Raw genomic sequence first — 21,096 nt, 5'->3', positions numbered from 1 at the left:
GGCAATGACAAATGGAATTTAATCCTGATCAATGGGAGATCTATTCATTTTGGGGGGAGGGATGGGGGAAATCGAAAAAGGGCACGATATATTCCATGACTGGTAGAGACCAAGGAGTATTGAAGAACAAAATATGAGAGGTATCGATAGGGTCAGAACCTTTTTCCCAGGATGGGAATGTCCAACAATAGAGGGCATCACTATAAGGTGAGAGGAGGAAAGTTTAATGGAGAAATGCAGGGAAAGTTTTCTTTATATAAAGAAGATAGTGGTGGTGGTGGAGGCAGAAAGGTCAGTGGCTTCTAAGAGGTTTTTAGATAGAGACCAAGCCGACCCATTGGGTCCAAACCTCTCCTGCATTGGTGCAGCACCCTCTCCTCCCCTCTTCCCCCTCCTTCCTCCCCCCCACTCCATCCCCCTCAACCCCCCTTATCCTTCCTCCTCGCTCCCTCCCTCCCCCTCCTCCCTAGGAAATAGATTTAAACTTTAAAATGTGAATAACTTTAAAAATATAACACCGATTTCAATGAAACTTCTTCCATTAGCACCGAAGGGATGACGGTGAGTAAGGTGGGCCTAAAATTGTCGTGCTATCGTTTACCGTTTTGGCTGTAGTTCAGGAACAAACAAACAAGAGTTTAAGTATATAGATGACAAGGTTTTGGATGCAATTCTGATCCCTTTAACTGGCTGACAGGCCAGGAGATGCCAATCCTCAACATCATTGGTAATAACCAGGTAAAATTAGCGGAGATTGGTTGGCCACTTAAACCTTGTCAGCCTACTCCTTGTCAAACCCAGACATTCTAGTCAGAAGGGAGAAGAAGCAGGAGACACAGATGGAGACAAAGTGGGAGGCCTCCCTGTTAACTGTGTTACCCTGTTACAGGTTTGAGGAAGACTGTGTCACAGGGCAACCCAGAGACCACTGTACAGTCAAAATTGAGTTGCCAGGAAAAAACCCTAGGAGCACAGTGCCTCTCCTGAGGCAACGACTGAGTTGCCAGGGCAAGCCCGAGGTGCCGGAACCTCTTCCTGAACACGGGCAGTAACTTTGTGGGAACCGGTCGTAAAGTTAATCATTCAATTTCTGCAAAGATACGAAAGAAAATTATGAACCGAGACACCTGACAATTAATATCCGTAGGCAAGTCATAAATCGTTCATGCTCAACACTGCCAGCCACATGTCAGGTAAATGCACTGGTGATATGTTTTTACTATAAGTGTCAAATACAAAGACAATGTTTATGGGTACAATGGGTGTGCACTGGTTAACTTACAGTATTCGTCCTGTGGCCTGCACTCACTTCTTGAATAAAGCCAGTATAGGTAATTAAATTACAGGATTGTGATTAAAAACTCATCTGGTTCAATATTATTGAGACATTTTTTTGGCCTTGCCTGGTCCAGTCTAACTCCAGTCTTTCTGTAGCCCCAGAAAGACCAAATGTGATTGACTTTTAAATACCATGATCTGGCCAGCCACACAGTTCAAGGGCGATTGGGAATAGACATTAAATACTGGACAGTGTATTCAATGACAACTAGATCAGAAAAATGATAAATTAATTCGTGTGAACTATGTGGTCTTTGGAGCCGAGCCACCTCCCATCATTCGTCATTTCACCCCAACAAACCTCCCTCGTTGTTTTCAACGTTCCCCTTCAATGAACCTACACTTTTTGTGATTAAATCTCGGATTGATGGCTCCAAGTTCTACACTAATGGTGAGAATAAACGGAAGGAAGTCGAATTCAAAGGCTAGTTGTGACAAGCGGGCACAAATCTCAATCAGAATAAACTTTCACCTTCAATGTACCACCGGAACCTATCGCACTCATGTTATCGATCCTGCCTGATTTTCACAGCTATCGATTTCCGGGAAAATGTAAAGTACTCCACGTTAATTGAGATCGCCAATGTTACTATACCGGAATAAAGGAATACACAGTGCGCAGAGGCACAAGCAATTGGTTAACGTGTATGAAGAAATATATACACCTAGAATCACGCGCAGTAGGAATTATATGAACCATGCAGAGGACAGCATTGTTGGCTTAATTGGTTCTTCCGGTGCTGTTCATTTTCTACATAAAAGTGATGCAAGAAAATCTAATGACCGCAGAAATAAACGGCGTGGAAATTGGAAACGAAAACATATCGGGAGGCACAAAGAAACAGATGTATCACACGTGCGCCAAGAATGAATAAATAAACTAGATCTGGGGATATCGGCATATAAATATATAAAGACACGTGTCCAAAAACACGGAGGTATTCCCGGCATGTTTTCTTCATTCCTAAAATCAAAGGAGATCGCATGCAATATCAACGGTCTAAATCTCGTTCCCAAATCGAGAAACTCTGAACATCAAATTCCTTCATGGCTTCGCCCGCCTGTCAAACCTACACCAGCTCCACAACGCAATATTTGTGTTGCAAATCTCACCTCTCGTGCATTTTACCCGTGGAAGGAAACCTACCTCCCCGAAACCCAGCTCCCGTTTCAGCACCTGGCCGAGCAAACGTTGGGTATTGACGAGGCGCACCCGTGAAGTTTCTTGGGTCATTTCACCCCTTTAAAACGGCCTTCAGCGCATGTTAGAATACAGCGTTTCTCTTGAGATGGACATGCAAAGACCCCCCTACAAAGTGCTGGAGGAACTCGGCGGTCGGGCAGCATCTCTGAAGGGAGTTGGATGGACGAGTTTTTGGCTTCCAACCCATCTTCAGACCTGTCTCTGTTCTGGGCTGGCGGCAGTCTCTGAGTGCGGGGTGCATAGCATTCCGTGGCTGGGGAACGGGAGCGCTGACCAGTCGACCAGTTGCCCCCAAGCTCCATGATACTCCCCCGAGACGAAATTCCCAAGAGGTGGAGACTGGCCGCGTTGTGTCATCGCCCGGAACAGGGCGAGTGGGCGGCACATCCGCTAGGCTGTTCTTTATAAGGTGCTGCTCAACACCAAAGATAATAGACCTGAGCAGCGCTGAACCAGGACTGCACAGATGGACGCGGTGTTGAATTTCGCAGCCGAAGGCGGAGACGATTATTACCAGCTGCTAGGCTGTGATGAACTATCCACGGTGAGAAAGATCCGCTCTAACAGACCTTCGCGTCACGTTATTTAATGGGGCCAAAGTCCTTCAGATGGCCAGTGTGCCTCCTAGTGGGGATTGTTGTGGCAGTTAACGAGACCCGCTGTATCCTAGTGCAGTCTCTTTAGTCTTCGAGTACCTGCCGGTGAGCACCATGGCATGACCAATGCATTACTGTATGTATTTTTGAATCGGCTTCTAACTATCTCCAGTTAGTTTCATGTTTCAGAAAGCCAGTCCATATCTCAGTGGGTAGGGGTAAACTTGCATCATAAATGTGGACCAGCAAACAAGAAGACGGGTCCCGACTTGACACGTCACCTCTCCATGTTCTCATGAGATGCTGCCTGACCTGCTGAGTTACTGCAACACTTTGTCCTTTAGTGTATTAACCAGCATCTGCAGTTCTTTGTTTCACCAAACATCAGTGTATTCTTAACTTTCGTTTGGGCTGCGAAGACACTGTCAAAGCCAGTGTTTATTGCCCAACAATAATTATTTTATAAACTGTTGGTTGGCCACCTTGAATTGCATAAATCATTTTGGTGAAGATACCTTCCACGGTCCTGTTGGTAAAGGATGCCTGGTTTTAGACTTGCTGATGATGAAGGACTGTCGATATATTTCCAAAGTGGGATCGTGTGTGAGTTGGAAGGGACTCTGCAGGTGATTGTGTTCCCTTGTCTTCCTTGGTGGTGGAGATCATAGATTAGGGACATTCCGTTGGGACTGCATTGTATTTTATAGATGGTGGTGGAGGAAATGAATGTTTAGAGTGGTGGATGAGTTGTGAATCACACAAGCTGCTTTGTGCTGAATGTTGTTGAGTTTCTTTGTTGGAGTTTCACTCGTCCAGGCAGGTGGGATTGTATTTTCTCATGCCTCTGACTTGTGTTTTGTGGGTTGTGGAAATATCTTGTGGTTGTTAGGAGATCAGCATACTGTCATTGACCTAAGCCTGTAGTCACAGTATGTAGTTTCCTCATTCACGCGAAATCATGGTCAATGGTGGTCCATTAAGACCCATTCAATGACAAAAATAACATTAAATAAAAAGATGAGATAATTTGACTCTCTTGTTGGAAATGGGCATTGCTGGGCACATTTTTGGTGCATATGTTACTTGCCATTAACCAGCAACTGCCTGAGTGTTTTGGGTTGGGTTGCTTCATTTGCTAAAGTGTTGTGATAAGAAGTGAACTTTGCACAATCTTCAGTGAATATCCCCACTTCTGACCTTCTGCCAAAAGGTATTCATTGATGACTGGGTTTGCAGCATGTATGAGGAAACCACCTTGAAGAATAAACCAACTCCATTTTGTCCTCAACAATCTACGTGTGGCAGATGCATCTGTCCTTAAGAGGGTTGGTAGAAGTGAACACTGCACAGTCCTTGTGGAGACAAACTTAAGTCTTCACACATGGACATTCTCTATCATGTTGAATGGCATTTCAACCATGTTCAATTGGATAGAATAGAGGGCAGCTTAAAGCTGTGTTTCATTAAAGCACCCTGGGCCAGTTCAGACACCATGGTATTACCAAGCCTCCCTTGATGATGCCTATAGAAGCTCCCTCACTTGGAGTACATGCTGTGTACTTGTTACTTTCAGCACTTATAGTCATAGGGCACGGCAACAGGCCCTTTAGCCTATCTCATCCATGCTGACCAAGATTCCCTGTCAAAGCTAGTGTTTGACCCCTATCCCTTGAATCCTTTCCTATTCATGTACCTGTCCAAGTGTCTTTTAAATGGTGTTATAGAACCTGCCTTCTCTGGCAGCTTGTTCCATATGCCCACCAGCTTCTGAGTAAAAGATTTGTCCCTCAGATTCCTTCTTCAAACTTAAAAGGAAGGAACTGCAGATGCTGGTTAATACACAAAGGGACACAAGGTGTTGGAGTAACTCAGCAGGTCAGGCAGCATCTCTGGAGAACATGAATGGGTGATGTTTCGGGTCGAATCGGAAGAAGGCGGCAATTAACAAAATCTTTTTCTACATCACATTCCAAACTTGCAACCTTTACTGCCTAGGAGCATGAGGTCAGTGGGTTTTTTAGGTTTAGAGATACAGCGTGGAAACAGGCCCTTCGGCCCATCGAGTCCACACAGGCCAACAATCCCTGCACATTAATGCTATCCTACACACACTAGGGACAATTTTATACTTGTACCAATCCATTTAACCTACAAATGTCTTTGGAGCGTGGAAGGAAACCAACGTTTTCAGAGAAAACCCACGTGGTCATGGGGAAAACGTACAACCTTTTGTACAGACAGCACCTATAGTCGGGATCGAACCAGGGTCTCCGGCGCTGAAAGCGCTGTAAGGCAGCAACTCTACCGCTACGCCACTGTGCTGCCCTTTGACAAAAAGGTACATGTCAAAAAGTTGCACAACATCCTGGCTTTGACAAATATCAACATTCCTTTTGCCTTTTTGGATTTAACTGGCTGCTTTCACCTGACAAGCTGCAGTATTTTGAGAAGGCAGCTCACACTATCTATTTGAATAATTGGGGATGTATAACAAATACTGGGTTTGGCAATAATGTCCATAATCCAAGACTTTATTAAATTATATATTGAAATGCCCCTGAAAAAAATGTTCTCCTTCTTCCTCAATCGAAGCACCCTCTTGATGATATATGTTTGGCTAATTCACTGCAGTAGAGTATGTGGCCCCAGGCAGCAGCTGAGGCTGGAGCAAAGTAATGAGGAAGGATTGAGTCAAAGTCTAGCTGGGGGATTATCTGTGGACTTTATCATCATGTATTAGATTCTGTCGTGGTGTTAACTAAATTGGTGTTGTGCGTTCCTGGGGTCTCACACCCTCGGCACCAGCCAAGCATTACAATTTACAATCTTTGCTTCCACTTGGCACTTTTAAAGCTGCAGAATCCAATAGATTTGTGCAGCAGATGATGATGTGTGGGAAGTGCGCATGGTGTTTTCAAACAGATTCAGGCTGAAATATTTAAATTTCTTTTTTCTTCCTCTGTTATATTGCAATGAATCAGAGCAGTGTCATTAAAATACAAATTAAAACCTCATTCTGAGAATGTGACGCAGTTCCCAATATTTACTGCTGTACCTACAAAGGCCAAGTATTCACTGTTGCCTTGGAGCATGCATTACATCAAGGAAAACATTAACTTCCTGGATGCAAAAATAAACTAACCAGAAGGAGAATAAATATGAAAAAGGAAATATTGCCTGATAAGTTCGCCAATGTTTTTCGGATGACATTGCTGACTTAATGTTTGTCTTTAGAGCTGAAGTTATGTAATAACTAATATTTGATTTGTTAGACAGAACAAATCGTGGCAGAATTTAAGGTCAAGGCTCTGACCTGCCATCCTGACAAACATCCACAGAATCCAAAAGCAGGTACGTTTGTTTTTAAATTAAAATATTCTCGCTGAATGTCTGAAGGCCCTGGCAAAGCTGTAACAAAGTAATCAGCTTGGCTGGACAAATTTTGGCGATGTGCTGGCTGACTCAATTTGAAGCTGAAGTGCAGTCTGGATGCCTCCTAAATCAGCAGTTCCTTGGAGTAACTATTCTGTTATTCAAGCACTTATCTTGTACCTGTACCCTTCAACATCCCCTTCTGTTTATGATCTGGCATCAGAGTTACCGGGCTTCACTATTTTCTGCCTCCCATCACATCACCCAATCTCGGGGGTGGGGCAAATTGTTCAGCTGGGAACAGTCAAGGGTTTAGAGTTCAGAGATGTTCAGTTTCAAGCTAGGAGATTATAAGAATTGGTGTGGATCTGAAGTGTCTGTGTAGAGATTGATATGCCCACTATAACCGCGCGGCTTTTGTCAAGATGGTCTGGCTTTTTTGTCCAGATGTTCTGGTTTCCTCCTACTTCCCAGAGTTATGTGGGTTGTTGGGTTAATTTCCCATTATTAATTAAAAATAGTATAGAGGTGAGTGGTAGAATCTGAGTGGGAGGGGGGGGGGGGCTTAAAGATAATGTCACAAAAATATTAAAATGGATGAATGGACGATTAGTGTAAAATGGGTGGTTGATTATCAGTGTGGACTTGATGGGCCAAGGGACCTGATTCCATGCTGTATCTCTGACTAGTAGAGGGAATAGAGTTGGTGATTTACCTGATTCACTAGTGTTAGGCTTGTATTTACTGGAGTTTGGAAGGATGAGAGGGGATCTTATAGAAACATATAAAATTATAAAATGATTGGACAAGCTAGATGCAGGAAAAATGTTCCCAATGTTGGGCGAGTCCAGAACCAGAGGCCACAGTTTTAGAATAAAGGGGAGGCCATTTAAAACTGAGGTGAGAAGGAACTTTTTCACCCAGAGAGGTGTGAATTTGTGGAATTCTCTGCCACAGAGGGCAGTGGAGGCCAAATCACTGGATGGATTTAAGAGAGTGTTACATAGAGCTCTAGGAGCTAGTGGAATCAAGGGATATGGGGAGAAGGCAGGCACGGGTTATTGATTGTGGACGATCAGCCATGATCACAATGAATGGCGGTGCTGGCTCGAAGGGCCGATTGGGCTCCTCCTGCACCTATTTTCTATGTTTCTATGATCCTCAAATCCATTTGATATGGTACCACACAAGTAATTGCTAAATAATTCTTAAACTTAGAACTACAGGGTAGAAGGCCATTTGACCCATGTAGTCCCAGCTACTTAATATGGTAGCAATCCATTGGTCTCATTTTGTCTCTTTCCTTATTTCCTTGTACCCTTGCAACCTGTTCTCTTACCAACATGCCATTAACTCTTCTTTGATTATTTTCTCCATTAACCTATAATGGGATTTAATTTACAGTCAACTGTTAACCAAACTGCAAGTGTTTGTAATATGGGAGGAAGCTGGACAAAGCCTACTTTGTCATGGAGACAGAATGCAAATTCCACACTGGCAACAGTCAATGTCAATTTTAGTATAGCATTGCTAAATTATCTATTGGCTCATAGACATTTACAGCATGGAAATGGGCCCTTTGGCCCAACATGTTCATGCCAACCATTGGCCCACTGGGCTAGTCCCATTTACCTGCATTTAGCCCATTGCCCACTAAACCCTTTCCATATATCTGCCCAAATATCTTTTAAATGTTGTAATTGTATCCGCTTCTATCACTTCCTCTGGCAGAGCATTCCAGGTCCAACAACATGTCGGCCATGACCTTTCTTCAGACTGATGGTGTAGTTGGGGAGAAAGCTGGAAAAGTGTGAAGAGGGTGAGCCAAAGCCTGGAAAATGATAGGTGGATACAGATGAGAGGGGTGCTTGGCAGATAGATTAAATGACAAACACTACAGGTGAAAAGGAGTCAAAGGGATGTCAGATTGGATAAACTGGTATTTTTTGGAACAGAGGGGGTAACAAAGTGGTCTGAATCGCATGTTTAAAGTCATAAAGGACTTGGAGAGAGTAAATAGAGAGATATTGTTCAAATTGGCAAAAGGGTTAAGAACTAGAAAACATTGAATGAAGGTAAATGACAAAATGGAAAGCTTTTTTTACACAGCAAATGGTTAGCAGTGGAGCTAAATTCAATTGCAGCACTCAAAAGGAATAAGTATATGAAGGAAATAATTTGCAGGGTTATGGGAAGAAGACGGTGAAGTAGTACTGGGTTGCTCTTGGATCTGGTACTAACTAGACAGGCCAATTTGCTCCTTTTTGCACTATAACCATTGTATAATTCTGTTGCAAGAAATGCATGAAAAATATAAAATGAATATAGGCTAATTTGATGATGCTGATTTATCTTTGTGAAAAAGATACACGTGTACGCAAGAACATCATCAGACACCTGCATAATGAGACACCAAAGACTGGTATGGTGCATGTAGATCAGTCTGTCCACAATCACAGATGCATGAGTCATGGAGACTATGAGCTGTACTTTATATCAGAACTTACTATATTGTCTGTATTTTAAACTAAGGTACAATATTACAAATTTTCCATTAATGCATTTTCTTTGTCTCCACCCCACAATGAACTTCAATAGGAAGGAAAATAGTGTAGATAAACAGCTTCTCATCAGCATTTAAGCTTTGTAGTGACAGATGACGCAGTGGTATATTTATTAAGCAAATATCTATCCAGCCAGTGATGGAAATCAGCCTGTTGTTCTACTGCTGCAGGTAATATATGTATTTCCATTTTGTTTCGTTAGCTTTGATCAAACATTGGGACTTGAATGATTTAATTCCTTTCACAGAGATACATATTCATCCTGGAAGATAAAGCAAGCAAATCCACTGGTGTTATGATGGTCAGATCAAAATAATGGCCGAGATCCTTTCTTCAGACATACAAGCTACATTGGACTGAAACTTTCTTAGTTCAACAATTCTTTGAAGTTGTAAAGTGGTTGTAACTTTATTCAACTGAACATTTGATAAATCTACCTGCAACATGTGCAGCATCAATAATATTTCTAATTCATTCATTGCATTTGTAGGTATTTAGCTTTATGAAATAATCACACGAGAGCTACTTCCAGGAAAGATCCAAGCTCGTATTTTACTTGAATAGCTACAAATTCTGAAGCTATAAATATTCCAGCTGGGCAGAGTGTCAGCTGGCCATCATAGTTCTTAATTCTGGGGCTGTTCTGGCAGCACTCTGAGCTAAGCTTGGACAACAGAATTCAGAGTTTTCAATCCACCGTCATGGCTTCTGCTGTGGTGAAAGGAGGTTGTGTGCTCTGCACTATGGTGGAGAACTCAAATGTTGATGTGGAATCAGTCACCTCTCGCATGTCCATGCTGCAAAGGACTAGGTGGACATTTTGTGCTGGTGATTTCCATCCTCCCATTTACCTCGAGCGAGCTTGTACAGACAATTCCTTTGAAAACCGAAACGTCACGCATTCCTTCTCTCTAGAGATGCTGCCTACCCCACTGAGTTACTCCAGCTTTTTGTATCTAAAATTCTTAAAGGGCTTGACAGGGGAGATGCTCAGTGTTTTTTTTTTCATGGCTGGTGTCCAGAACCAGGGTCAGTCACAAAATAAGGAGTCGGCCATTCAGGAAAGAAGTGAGAAATTCCTTCATCCAAAGTGTAGTGAATTTTTGGAATTCATTCTCCAAGAAGGATATGGGGATCAGTCATTGACTATACTGAGGATGGCAGGGTGACACATCCGGGACAGATTCACCATTTTGTTCTCCTTTGCATTAAGATAATTTCCAATTAAATATCGTCCAGACATTTTGAAATTGTACTTGCAATTTGCCAGTCTGAAGCTTATGGAACCTAAAAATTATAAGTAGTCCTAGTGGGTGGCATGGAGTAGAGTATTATCATGGGGTATCCTGGGGTTTCATGCTGTGGTATGATCAGGGGATTTGGAGGTATGGAGTGTCAGAGAGGGTCAGAAAGTCTACAGTGGGTATGTGAGAGGATTGAAGGTGGACACAAAATGCTGGAGTAACTCAATGAGACAGGCAGCTGGAGAGATGGGATGGGTGATGTTTCGGGTCGAGACCCTTCTTCAGACTGATGTCAGGTACAGAGATAAAATGTATTCGGAGGCAGTAAGATCGGTCGGAGAACTGGGAAGGGGAGGGGATGGAGAGAGAGGGAGAGCAAGCAAGGGCTACATGAAGTTAGAGATGTCAATGTTCATACCGCTGGGGTGCAAGCTACCCAAGCGAAATATGAGGTGCTGTTCCTCCACTTTGCACTGGGCCTCACTCTGACAATGGAGGAGGCCCAGGATTTAGGGGATTGGGTGGGTTGGGGGTTTGATGTATTGGAATACTGTAGAGCTGGAGATTGTCAGAGTAACTAATCGAGCTCTGTTTTAATTCCATAATCTAGTGGAGCAATTTCAGAAACTGCAACAAGCTAAAGAAACCCTGACCAATGAAGAACGACGCGCCCGCTATGACCACTGGTGTCGTAGTAGGATTGCAATTCCATTTCATCAGTGGGAGTCTCTAAGTGATGCTGTCAAAATGGTACGTCAATTCTGAGATAAAACACTCAACTTTCACTGGAGTTTGGATGCCCATTTTAAAAGAGAAATTGTTTGGAACATAGAACAGCACTTGAAAAGGCTTTTCAGCCCATGATGTTCATGCCAGCCTGATGCCAAGTTAAACTAGCCTCCTCTGTCTGCACGTGATCCATATTGTTGCATTTGCTGCATATCCATACATCTATCTAAAAGCCTCTTAAATGTCCCAATAGTATGTGCCCCCATCTCCAACCCTAGCAGAGAGTTCTAGGCACCCACCAGTCTCTCTCTGTAAAATAAAACTTACCCCACACATCTCTAAACTTTGCTCATCTCACCTTAAAGCGTTGCCCTCTGAAATTTACACACTGGGTAAAGGTTCTGACTGTCTACCCTATCTATGCCTCTCAATGTTATATACTATCAAGTCTCCCCTCAACCTCCAATGCTTCAGAGTAAACTATTCATGTTAGCCAAACCTCTTCTTATTGCTGACACCAGGCAACATTCTGGTAAACCTTTTCTGCAACCTCTCCAAAGCCTCCACAACCTTTCTTAATGGTGCAACCAGAATTGCACACCATATTCCAAATGTAGCTTAACCATTGAATTATTTGCCAAAAGCACCAGCTAACAAGGCAGCTGTATTATGGCACACAACTAAAGGATAGCAGAAATGTTTTTTAGCTATTGTTCCCATCTAGATCATTGAAAGGAAGACCCTGGCAACGTTTATCAGCTTTTGTGTGGAGAGGTGGAACATTGTAAAGTCACCCCCATGGCAAAGAATGGATGCAACTAAGAGACATCTACAAGCTTTTTCATGTTGATCACCTGTAAAAAGAAAGTGACCACATCTATGTGTGAAATTGAGTGATGTTGCAGTTTTGGTCTTTTCAGAGCTCAGCATATTTGATGTGGTGTTGCACATTGTGACTGCAACCTTTTGGGGAGAAATTGGCATTTTGGACAACCAAAGCATTGCCTTAACCCATTGCTTACACCACTCCCGTAGAGTATTAAAACCTGTTTTTCCAAAGTAACATGGAGCCTCTCTTGATAGAAGCACTCAATGGAAAAAATGCTCAGTGGACTTTGATGTCAAATCAAATAACTTTTAAACTTGAAGATCAATTATTCTTGAAGGCTGCTTCGCCAGCTCGTACATACCTACCTTTCCTCTTACTGAGTGAGTTATTTTAATCATCTAATGCAGCCACAGATCAATCACACTGAATATATTTTCATGGGAAAGTTGTAAGATCTGAGCTTGTGATGGTAATTGGGAATGTAGAACAAAATGCATACAAAACTGCCTCTGCTCTTTTGTCAAAAACATTAGATTTTTCATGAACGTCATTTTTCAATGACGCCCTGATTTAAGCCTGCCAGGGTTGTAACATCACCGGATGTGCAGAACAACGAACAATGGGATGACTGAATATATTGCAAATGGAAAATCATGAACCCTTTTACTGGCTCATATGATAATATACAATCTCCTCTCACCTGTTGCTGGATGACCATTCTTCTGCCAATATGCAAACTGCCACCACATGTTTACACGTACTATATAAAATACTTGTGATGAAGAAGTAACCTGCATCATATGCAGGTTGTTATATTCAAAGATATCCTGTAATAACCTCAAGATGTGGTATCTCAATACCCCAAGGGGTGTGTTTAAAATTAATACATGGTGAATTTGTAATCTCAATTCAACTGCTTCTCTGAATAGTAGGTTAGAGACAATGAGAATTACTACCTTCAGCTTCAGACTCCTTTGCCATTGAAATTATAGACAGACGTAAACACCATGTTATATTGCCATTTGGGGTAGGTGCCTTGGAAGTTTGAGGGGATCTGCATCAGGCGGATTAAATAATTTTCAGTGTAATATTGTGGAGTTACAGGTGGAGTTCTGTGTCAAGTTGGCTCTGCAACAAGGGGTTTTGAAAGGCCCCTAACAGGTGAGTTACTCAACAGGTCCCGTCCTTAATTAATGAGTCCTGCGTGATGGGTTTTCCTTCACTGGTGGGTTCTACATACAAATTGTTAAAGGTACTATTACCATATTGATACATATACCACACATTGTCAGGTCAAAACATTTCAACTGAAGTGTATGTGGCTTTGGTAATAGTCAATAAATAGTAAATATTTTCAAACAATATTTTGCATCTTGCAGACAATGCACTGGGCAGTAAGAAGTAAGAAAGAGCCAATGCTGGAAGCACCTACTGCTGATTCTGATGGTTTCACCAAGAAGCAGGAAGAAAGAGAGTCTGCGAAAGAAGGGATCGATGGCTCAACTGCCTTCATGCACCAAGCCGACAGGGATGGAGTTGAAATAAAAGAGACAAGAGTGACAAATGATGGTCAGCACTCTGCAGAAAATCCCATCTCCCCAAGTAAGCACAGAAAATATAATTTTAGAAAGTAATGATAAATGGACAAATTAGGAGAAGTAACCAAAGTCAAGATGGGTTTATTCTAATTTGCACAAGGACAGAGGTACAAGGACAAAAAAAAATTCTGCTTGCAGCTGTGATGGGCACATAGATTCAGACACCGCACAAAAACATAAATTTGGGCACCTAATCTGAGGAAGGATGTACTAGCCCTGGAGAGGGTCCAGAGGAGGTTTACAAGAATGATCCCAGGAATGAGTGGGTTACCATGCGTTTGATGGCTCTGGGCCTGTACTCGCTGGAGTTTAGAAGGATGAGGGGAGACCTCATTGAAACTTACCGAATAGTGAAGGGTTTGGACAGAGTGGATGTGGAGAGAATGTTTACACTAGTGGAAGAGTCTAGGACTAAAGGTCATAGCCTCAGAATTAAAGGACATTCCTTTAGGAAGGAGATGAGGAGGAATAACTTTATGTCAGAGGGTGGTGAATCTGTCTAATTCTTTGCCACAGAAGGCTGTATAGACAAAGTCGGATATTTTTAAGGCAGGGATAGATAGATTCTTGATGTATGGGTGTCAAGGTTATGGGGAGAAGGCAGGAGAATGATGTTTGGATGGAGAGATAGATCAGCCATGATTGAATGGTGGAGTAGACTTGATGGGCCGAATGGCCTAATTCTGCTCCTACCACTTATGACCTTATACATAAATTACACTTTTTCTGTGAAAGGGAAAGAAACATTATGTAAAAAATAAACCTAACTTTAAGGAGGCCAGTTGATGTAACCACTGCAGATATTGGATCTGCCTTGGACCATGGATATTCATCACCTAACAAACGTGCGTGGGTTCATGAGGGAAATGTGTTCTAGAACTAAGCATCCTCAACTGCACTCAAATAAGGAGATCATCCCAATGATGACATGAATTTTATCGGAGAGTGTACACATTACCCTTATGAAGTACCCGCAATAATTTTGAGGGTGGTTCATAACATCTCAATATACATAACATTTAAGGAGCATATTAAACAACAGCAGTCCCATTTAATAACATACTTGATTATATAGCATTTCAAAACCTATCACTGGAAAATTGGTTAGTAATCCCAGATGCAAAGTGAAGAAATTATTTAAAGGCATCAAAAATGTGAAACGAGATCATTTGGAAGTGGATAACAGAAAGTAACAGCTTGGGATAGAGAATGTGGTTAAATTGAGATAATTGTGTCATGGTTCGGAGAAGTGGTGATTTTCATTTCCGATTCTTAAAAATCCTCGTCACCGACCTTACCTTGTGTTATGTGTAATAATGACTAATTAAAATAGATTTAACTGCTATGAGTAGTAATCAAGTCCATTGTCATTTTACATGTAGTTGCTAAAATGACTGATGGCAAACGATAAATTTGCCATAGAGAGTGCAGCACCTGGGATGGTAGCTTTGCTGTCTGGAAAGAGATCAAGGAGTCTAGTTTAGAAGAATGTAAAGAGATTTCACTGGAAATTACAAACTTCTTGAGACTTAAAGTCTGAATGCAGAGAGGGCTGAGAACTATTGAACCAGGGGTCACAGCCTTGGAATAAGGAACCAGCTATTTGGGACTGAGGCAGGAAAAGGTTCTTCATTGTGGTGTATCCTTGGAATTCTTAACCCTGGACTGCTCTGGTTGCTCAGTCATTGAGCTTGTTCAAAACAGAGATTGGTGAATTTCTGGATACAAAGGGAGTGAAGGGATGTACAAATGGGGCACAAAAATTGAGGTATGGCAGAAGATCTGCCATGATCATGATGAAAGCAGCTTCAATGGCCAACTCCTAATCCCATTTATCATGTTACTTTCTTCGTATTATCTTATTTAGAGATTCTTGCGTTTCACAGTAATCTCTATGGTATAATTGAGTGATTAAATAAATTAATCCCTGCTATTTTGTTCGTTGTTATCCAGGGGTTCAAGCTTGGAACTGGAATTGCGCCAAAAGTTTAGTCTGAAACATGTTTTTGCATCTGGTGATCTTTATGTGGGACCGGGGATTCAGCAGGGTTAAAATGTCAACAGGGTTACAGAGATTTGGGTAATATTTGAAAAAATGTGTCGGGGAAGTAGTTGTTTTTGGGATGAACTCGAAGGGCAGCTGGTTATTTTATTTTTTTATGGGTGTTGGGTTTGACCACAAATGAAGTTGAGAAAATGATCAAGAAACCATTTTCAACCATTGATTTGAGAGTAGTTAGTAAGGTCACATCCAGGTGTCAGTGGCATGATTTAGTGCTGTGTAAATTATAGCAAAGTGCTGTGATACTTGATAGCACTTGCGATTATCCCTTCCATCATTTTGCTGATGATTGAGAGTAAAACAATGGGGTGATAATTGTCAGGATGGATTTGTTCTGCTTTTTGTGGACAGGACATGTAGATAGATGTACGTGATTCATATGCTACTATAATTAAATGTCATTCCCCACACACCTGCCAATGTATGACTCCAGTGCAGTCAGCTTCAACAAACCCTGTCAACTATTCACAGTACAAGCTGAAAAACATAATTAACACTTTGCCTGACATTGTCAGAGCTTTTAAAGTAGCCAGAAAATGAGAATTAAGCAATAAAGGTAATTGCATTTTAAGATAATTGGTAAAAGTTAATAAAATGTACAAGTAGATGGAAATGTTTTCCACAGCTTTGGAAAATGTTCACCAAAGTAAATGTGGTCCGGAGAACTGAAGGCACCAAAACTCTTATGTAGTGTGAACTATGTGCTACAATCATGGTGCAAGAAATTTCAGTGTCCTTGAGCAAATAATATATATTTGATTCATTTTTTAAATTCATTTTTTTACTGTTTCCTTCTGTGCCAAATTTGGAGAATTTGATACATTTATTTGTATATAAATACCTATAATATGTAAAGCCCTGTATTTATAGGTCGCACACACACACTCCTTGCAACATTTCTCAGTCAGATTTTGTCAGTCATGCAGCTTGTAAACGGGCCCTTCGGCCCAACTTGCCCACACTGACCAAGATACCCCATCTACACTAATCCCACCGTGTGGCCCGCATCCATCTTAACCTTTCCTAACCATGTATCTGTCCAAATGACTTTTTAAATATTGTGATAGCACCTGTCTCAACTAACTCCTCCAGGAGCTCATTCCATATACCCACCACCCTTTGTGTGGAAAAAGTTGTCCTTCGGGTTGCTGTTAAATCTTTCCCCTTTCGCCTTAAACTTGTATCACATGGTTCTTGCTTTCCATACTCTGAGTAAAAGACTATGTGCATTCACCATTTCTATTCCCCTCATAATCTTATACACCACTATAAGATCACCCCTCATCCTCCTGTGCTCCAAGGAATAAAGTCCCAACCTGCTCAACCTCTCTTTATAGCTCAGGCCTTCGAGTCCTGGCAATAAATCTTCTCTACACCCTTTCTAACTTAACAACATCTCTCCTAAAACAAGGTGACCAAAACTGAAAACAATACTCCAAATGTGGCCTCACCAATATCGTGCACAATTGTAACATAACCTCCCAACTTCTATATTCAATGCACTGACTGGCGATGGCCAATGTGCCAAAAGCTTTCTTGACCACCATATCTACCTGTAATGCCACTTTCAAGAAACTATGTACGTGTATTCCCAGATCCCTTTGCTCTGCAACTCTCCCCGGGTCCCTGCCATTCACTGAAGATCCTGCCCTGGTTTGACTTCCCAAAATGCAACACCTCGCTCATATCTGTATTAAACTCCATTAACCATTCCTCGGCCTATTGCCCAACTGATCAAGATCCTGCTGCAATTTATGATAACCATCTTCTCTACGGTAGCACATATTTAAGTGTCATCTGCAAACTTACTAATCGTGCCTTCTACATTCTCATCCAAATCATTGATGTAGATGACAAACAGCAAAGGGCCAAGCTCTAATCTTTGAGGCACACCATAATCACAGGCTTCCAGTCTGTAAAACAGCCTTCCACAATCACCCTCTGTCTCCTTATGGCTAGCTCTCCCTGGGTCCCATGCAATCTAACCTTCCTGAGCAGCCGGCCATGCAGAACCTTGTTGAATGCCTTGCTGGTCCATATAGACAACATCTATGGCTTTGCCTTCATCAACCTTTTGAGTTACTTCTTCAAGCAACTCAATCAGATTCCTCACAGGATCTCCCACGTATAAAACCATGCTGATTATCCCTAATTGGCACATCTATCCAAATACATTTATATCTTATCCATCTGAATACTCATTAGTAACTTGCCTACCACAGACTTTAGGCTCACTCGTCTATAATTCCCAGGCTTTTCCCTCTGCTGGTGTAGATCACCAATTCTTGCTGGAGTCGCATATATCAACTACTCTTATTTATTTGAAGATATTTTAGGCACTCAATATACAAGGCAGAGGATATAGTCCTATTGCGGGCAAGTGGATTTAATGTAGATGGGCGAAGTGGTTGGAATGGGTGTGAAGGATTGAAGAGCCTCTTTCTCTGCTGTACAGTTCTATGATTCTGACTTGCTCAAATTCTTTCTTCCTTCAGGAAGTATCAACTTGAATGACTGCCATTACCATTTCCGCTGGTCGGCAGACTCTCCCTCAGAATTGCTAAGGAAATTCAGGAACTATGAAATTTGATGCAGGCTTGTCAGGGATTCTCAATTTTACTTGGATGTCTCTTGCCAGATCAGTTTGTTCTTTGTACGTTGAATGTCCAGTGGAAAGTTTTATTTGTGATATATTGTGCATTTCCTTAACTCGAGAAGGTTAGAGATGTTACTGCAATTTCCTCTTGTACCTGTAATTAAATGTTTACTGTTATTCAAATTGCAAATTTATGTCAGTGTTGGTATAATGTTACTGTTGCTGATGGTGCAACTTGTACCAGATGTAACCTTAACTGTTTTGGGTCTTATTGTATTATTGTTTTATACTCCGATTTCTGTATTTATGGCATTTGTTTCTACAATTTGTGGCTTGAAGGCATTGCTTGCTTGATTCAACCATTGTATAAAATCTTTTAATGACATTGTTTTGTTCACCCATCACTGCCTCCAGCCATCCAACCATTTGAAGTCTGGAGCTCCCTCCATAAATCTCCTTTTTAAAGCCCCCTTTTTAAAATGCTGTTTAAAAGTCTTGTGACCAGTCACCTGTTCTAAAGTCTCCTTTTGGAGGAGGAATGGTGGCGTTTTATGTAGGTACAGAATTTCTGTCAGTAAGTTTGGGGCATGTACTGGTTCCAGTCCTGGAAGTCAAGTGGGGGATGTGAACCGAGAGGACCATGGGTGCTCCTCAACCTCGAGGTTGCACGCCCTCCTTCTTGCTATGGAGGGCGTGCAGCGTAGGTTCACTAGGTTAATTCCCGGAATGGCGGGACTGTCGTATGTTGAAAGGCTGGAGCGATTGGGCTTGTATACACTGGAATTTAGAAGGATGAGGGGGGATCTTATTGAAACATATAAGATAATTAGGGGATTGGACACATTAGAGGCAGATAACATGTTCCCAATGTTAGGGGAGTCCAGAACAAGGGGCCACAGTTTGAGAATAAGGGGTAGGCCATTTAGAACGGAGATGAGGAAGAACTTTTTCAGTCAGAGGGTGGTGAAGGTGTGGAATTCTCTGCCTCAGAAGGCAGTGGAGGCCAGTTCGTTGGATGCTTTCAAGAGAGAGCTGGATAGAGCTCTTGAGGATAGCGGAGTGAGGGGGTATGGGGAGAAGGCAGGAACGGGGTACTGATTGAGTGATCAGCCATGATCGCATTGAATGGCGGTGCTGGCTCGAAGGGCTGAATGGCCTACTCCTGCACCTATTGTCTATTGTCTATTGTCTATTGTTTTGGGAAGAGGAGGGGAAGTGTGTGATTCTAACCAGAGCAGTGTGGTTATAGGTTCTTCACGCTTGGGGAAAACAAATGAGCCAGGATTGAAACTGCACAAATAGGTTAGATCAGATGCCGGCTTCTATATAATAATAAATTGGTCATCACATTTTCTATATAGAGTTGCATATGGTTTAGTAGAAACAAAGAACTGCAGATGCTGGTTTATATCAAAGATAGACACAAAGTGCTGGAGTAACTCAGTGGGTTTCAGATGTTTCAGGTCGGGTCCCTGAAAGTTGAGGGTGAAGGGAGAGTGGAGGTGGGGGGGAGGGGGGGTGAAGAGGGTGAAGAGCTGGATTAATCAGGGCCGACCACAAATGACCTCAGGAGGGAAAGGGAGTGTAAATAGAAGTTACTTAAAATTAGAGAGTTCAACGTTCATACTGCTGGGTATGAATTGGCTCCTCCAATTTGCCTGTGGAAGAGGAGACCCAGGACAGAAAGGTCAGTATGGGAAGGGGAGTTGCAAAGGTTGGCAACCAGGAGATCCCATAGGCCTAGGCGGACTGAGCATAACTATTCAGCAAAATGGTCGCCGAGTCTGCGTTTGGTTCTTTCTGCATATGGTTATGGGTTGGTTTTAAATTTGGAACATCTCTATCATCCCAAACAAACACGTTTAAAATCCATTCCTTTATCTGATCTCGGGTTTTGTCAGATAATGTGTAGTGAACCTCCTTTAAGTACATATAAGAGGTATTGTAGATCTCTTCCAGTTAACAAACATTTACTTAAGGAATCTTTGCTATAAAGAAAGGTTTCATTTATTTTCCATTTGTTGACTAGACTGAGAGAGAATATTTAATTTCCTGTACCTTATGAATATGTCGTTCACTGCAGCTAGTTTTGTCAAAACAGTTATTAAAAATTGTAATTGATGATGACTCACTAGAATCTAGTGTTGATCTATATTGTATCTCTCCAGTACTGGTATTGACCATGGTGATAAAATAATGTATATAATTCATTCTGGTGTATGAAAATATTTGCATTACTGTTTCTTATTTTAAAAAATCTTTGTGTAAAATGTCTGCTGCTGCGGGCCTCCAGCTGTCGCCTTCCTTGGACACGACGTCCCTCTGCATCTCACGGCATTCCTCAGCATGTGTATGGAACACACTGTTTTGGGAACGGGGGAGGCAGACAGTTACTTCGATGCCATTTTTAAAATAAATTGACATTGAAACTCGATGACATCTATTCATGCTTCTTCTTGTCAGAGGAAAAGGTTTTGTGTTCTGAGAGTTGCTTATGAGTTAGATCGATTACATTAATTTAGAGATACAGCGCAGAAATAAGCCCTTTGACCCACCGAGTTCGCACCGACCAGCAATCCCCACACACAAACACTATCCTACACACTCGGGACAATTTACAATTATACCAAGCCAATTAACCTACAAATCTGTACATCTTTGGAGAGTGTGAGGAAACCGGAGCATCCAGGGAAAACCTACGGAGGTCACGGGGAGAACGTACAAACTTCGTACAGACAAGCATGCCCATGGTCAGATTTAAACCTGGGTCTCTAGCGGTGTAAGGCAGCAACTCTAGCGCTGTGCCGCCCTATTGAATGGGGATCCCTTTTCTATGAGGGAAGTGTTGATGATTAGAATTGAGCCAGTTTCAGCAGCTTTCCAGGATTACATTGCTCCTCTTCTCTCTCCATGCCCGTTATCTTGCAAACAACATCCTTTCAGCAGGTGGAAAGATCTAGAATC

The 21,096-nt window shown here is 42.0% G+C and overlaps 1 protein-coding gene across 1 annotated transcript; it reads left to right on the top strand.

Annotated features, from left to right (window-relative positions):
* The first annotated feature begins 2,865 nt into the window (after nucleotides 1–2,865).
* On the top strand, nucleotides 2,866–20,553 carry dnajc12 (DnaJ (Hsp40) homolog, subfamily C, member 12). Its single transcript, XM_078413256.1, has 5 exons — nucleotides 2,866–3,086; nucleotides 6,411–6,489; nucleotides 10,929–11,068; nucleotides 13,256–13,478; nucleotides 18,032–20,553. Exons 1-5 carry the CDS (start codon nucleotides 3,009–3,011, stop codon nucleotides 18,124–18,126), a joined length of 615 nt encoding a protein of 204 aa, XP_078269382.1. The 5' UTR covers nucleotides 2,866–3,008; the 3' UTR covers nucleotides 18,127–20,553.
* The last annotated feature ends 543 nt before the right edge of the window (nucleotides 20,554–21,096 follow it).

The sequence above is a fragment of the Rhinoraja longicauda genome, chromosome 16 (assembly GCF_053455715.1).
Source record: "Rhinoraja longicauda isolate Sanriku21f chromosome 16, sRhiLon1.1, whole genome shotgun sequence".
Lineage (NCBI taxonomy): Eukaryota > Metazoa > Chordata > Chondrichthyes > Rajiformes > Arhynchobatidae > Rhinoraja > Rhinoraja longicauda.
The sequence above is the reverse complement of the archived record's forward strand: the minus strand, read 5'-3'. Positions and strand labels throughout refer to the sequence as shown.

Excerpts from the sequence above, each read along its gene's own strand:
- dnajc12 (XM_078413256.1), top strand. The coding sequence starts at position 3,009 with ATGGACGCGGTGTTGAATTTCGCAGCCGAAGGCGGAGACGATTATTAC. Across the intron at positions 3,087-6,410 it reads GCTGTGATGAACTATCCACG|ACAGAACAAATCGTGGCAGA; the intron begins GTGAGAAAGATC and ends TTGATTTGTTAG. Across the intron at positions 13,479-18,031 it reads AGAAAATCCCATCTCCCCAA|GAAGTATCAACTTGAATGAC; the intron begins GTAAGCACAGAA and ends TTCTTCCTTCAG.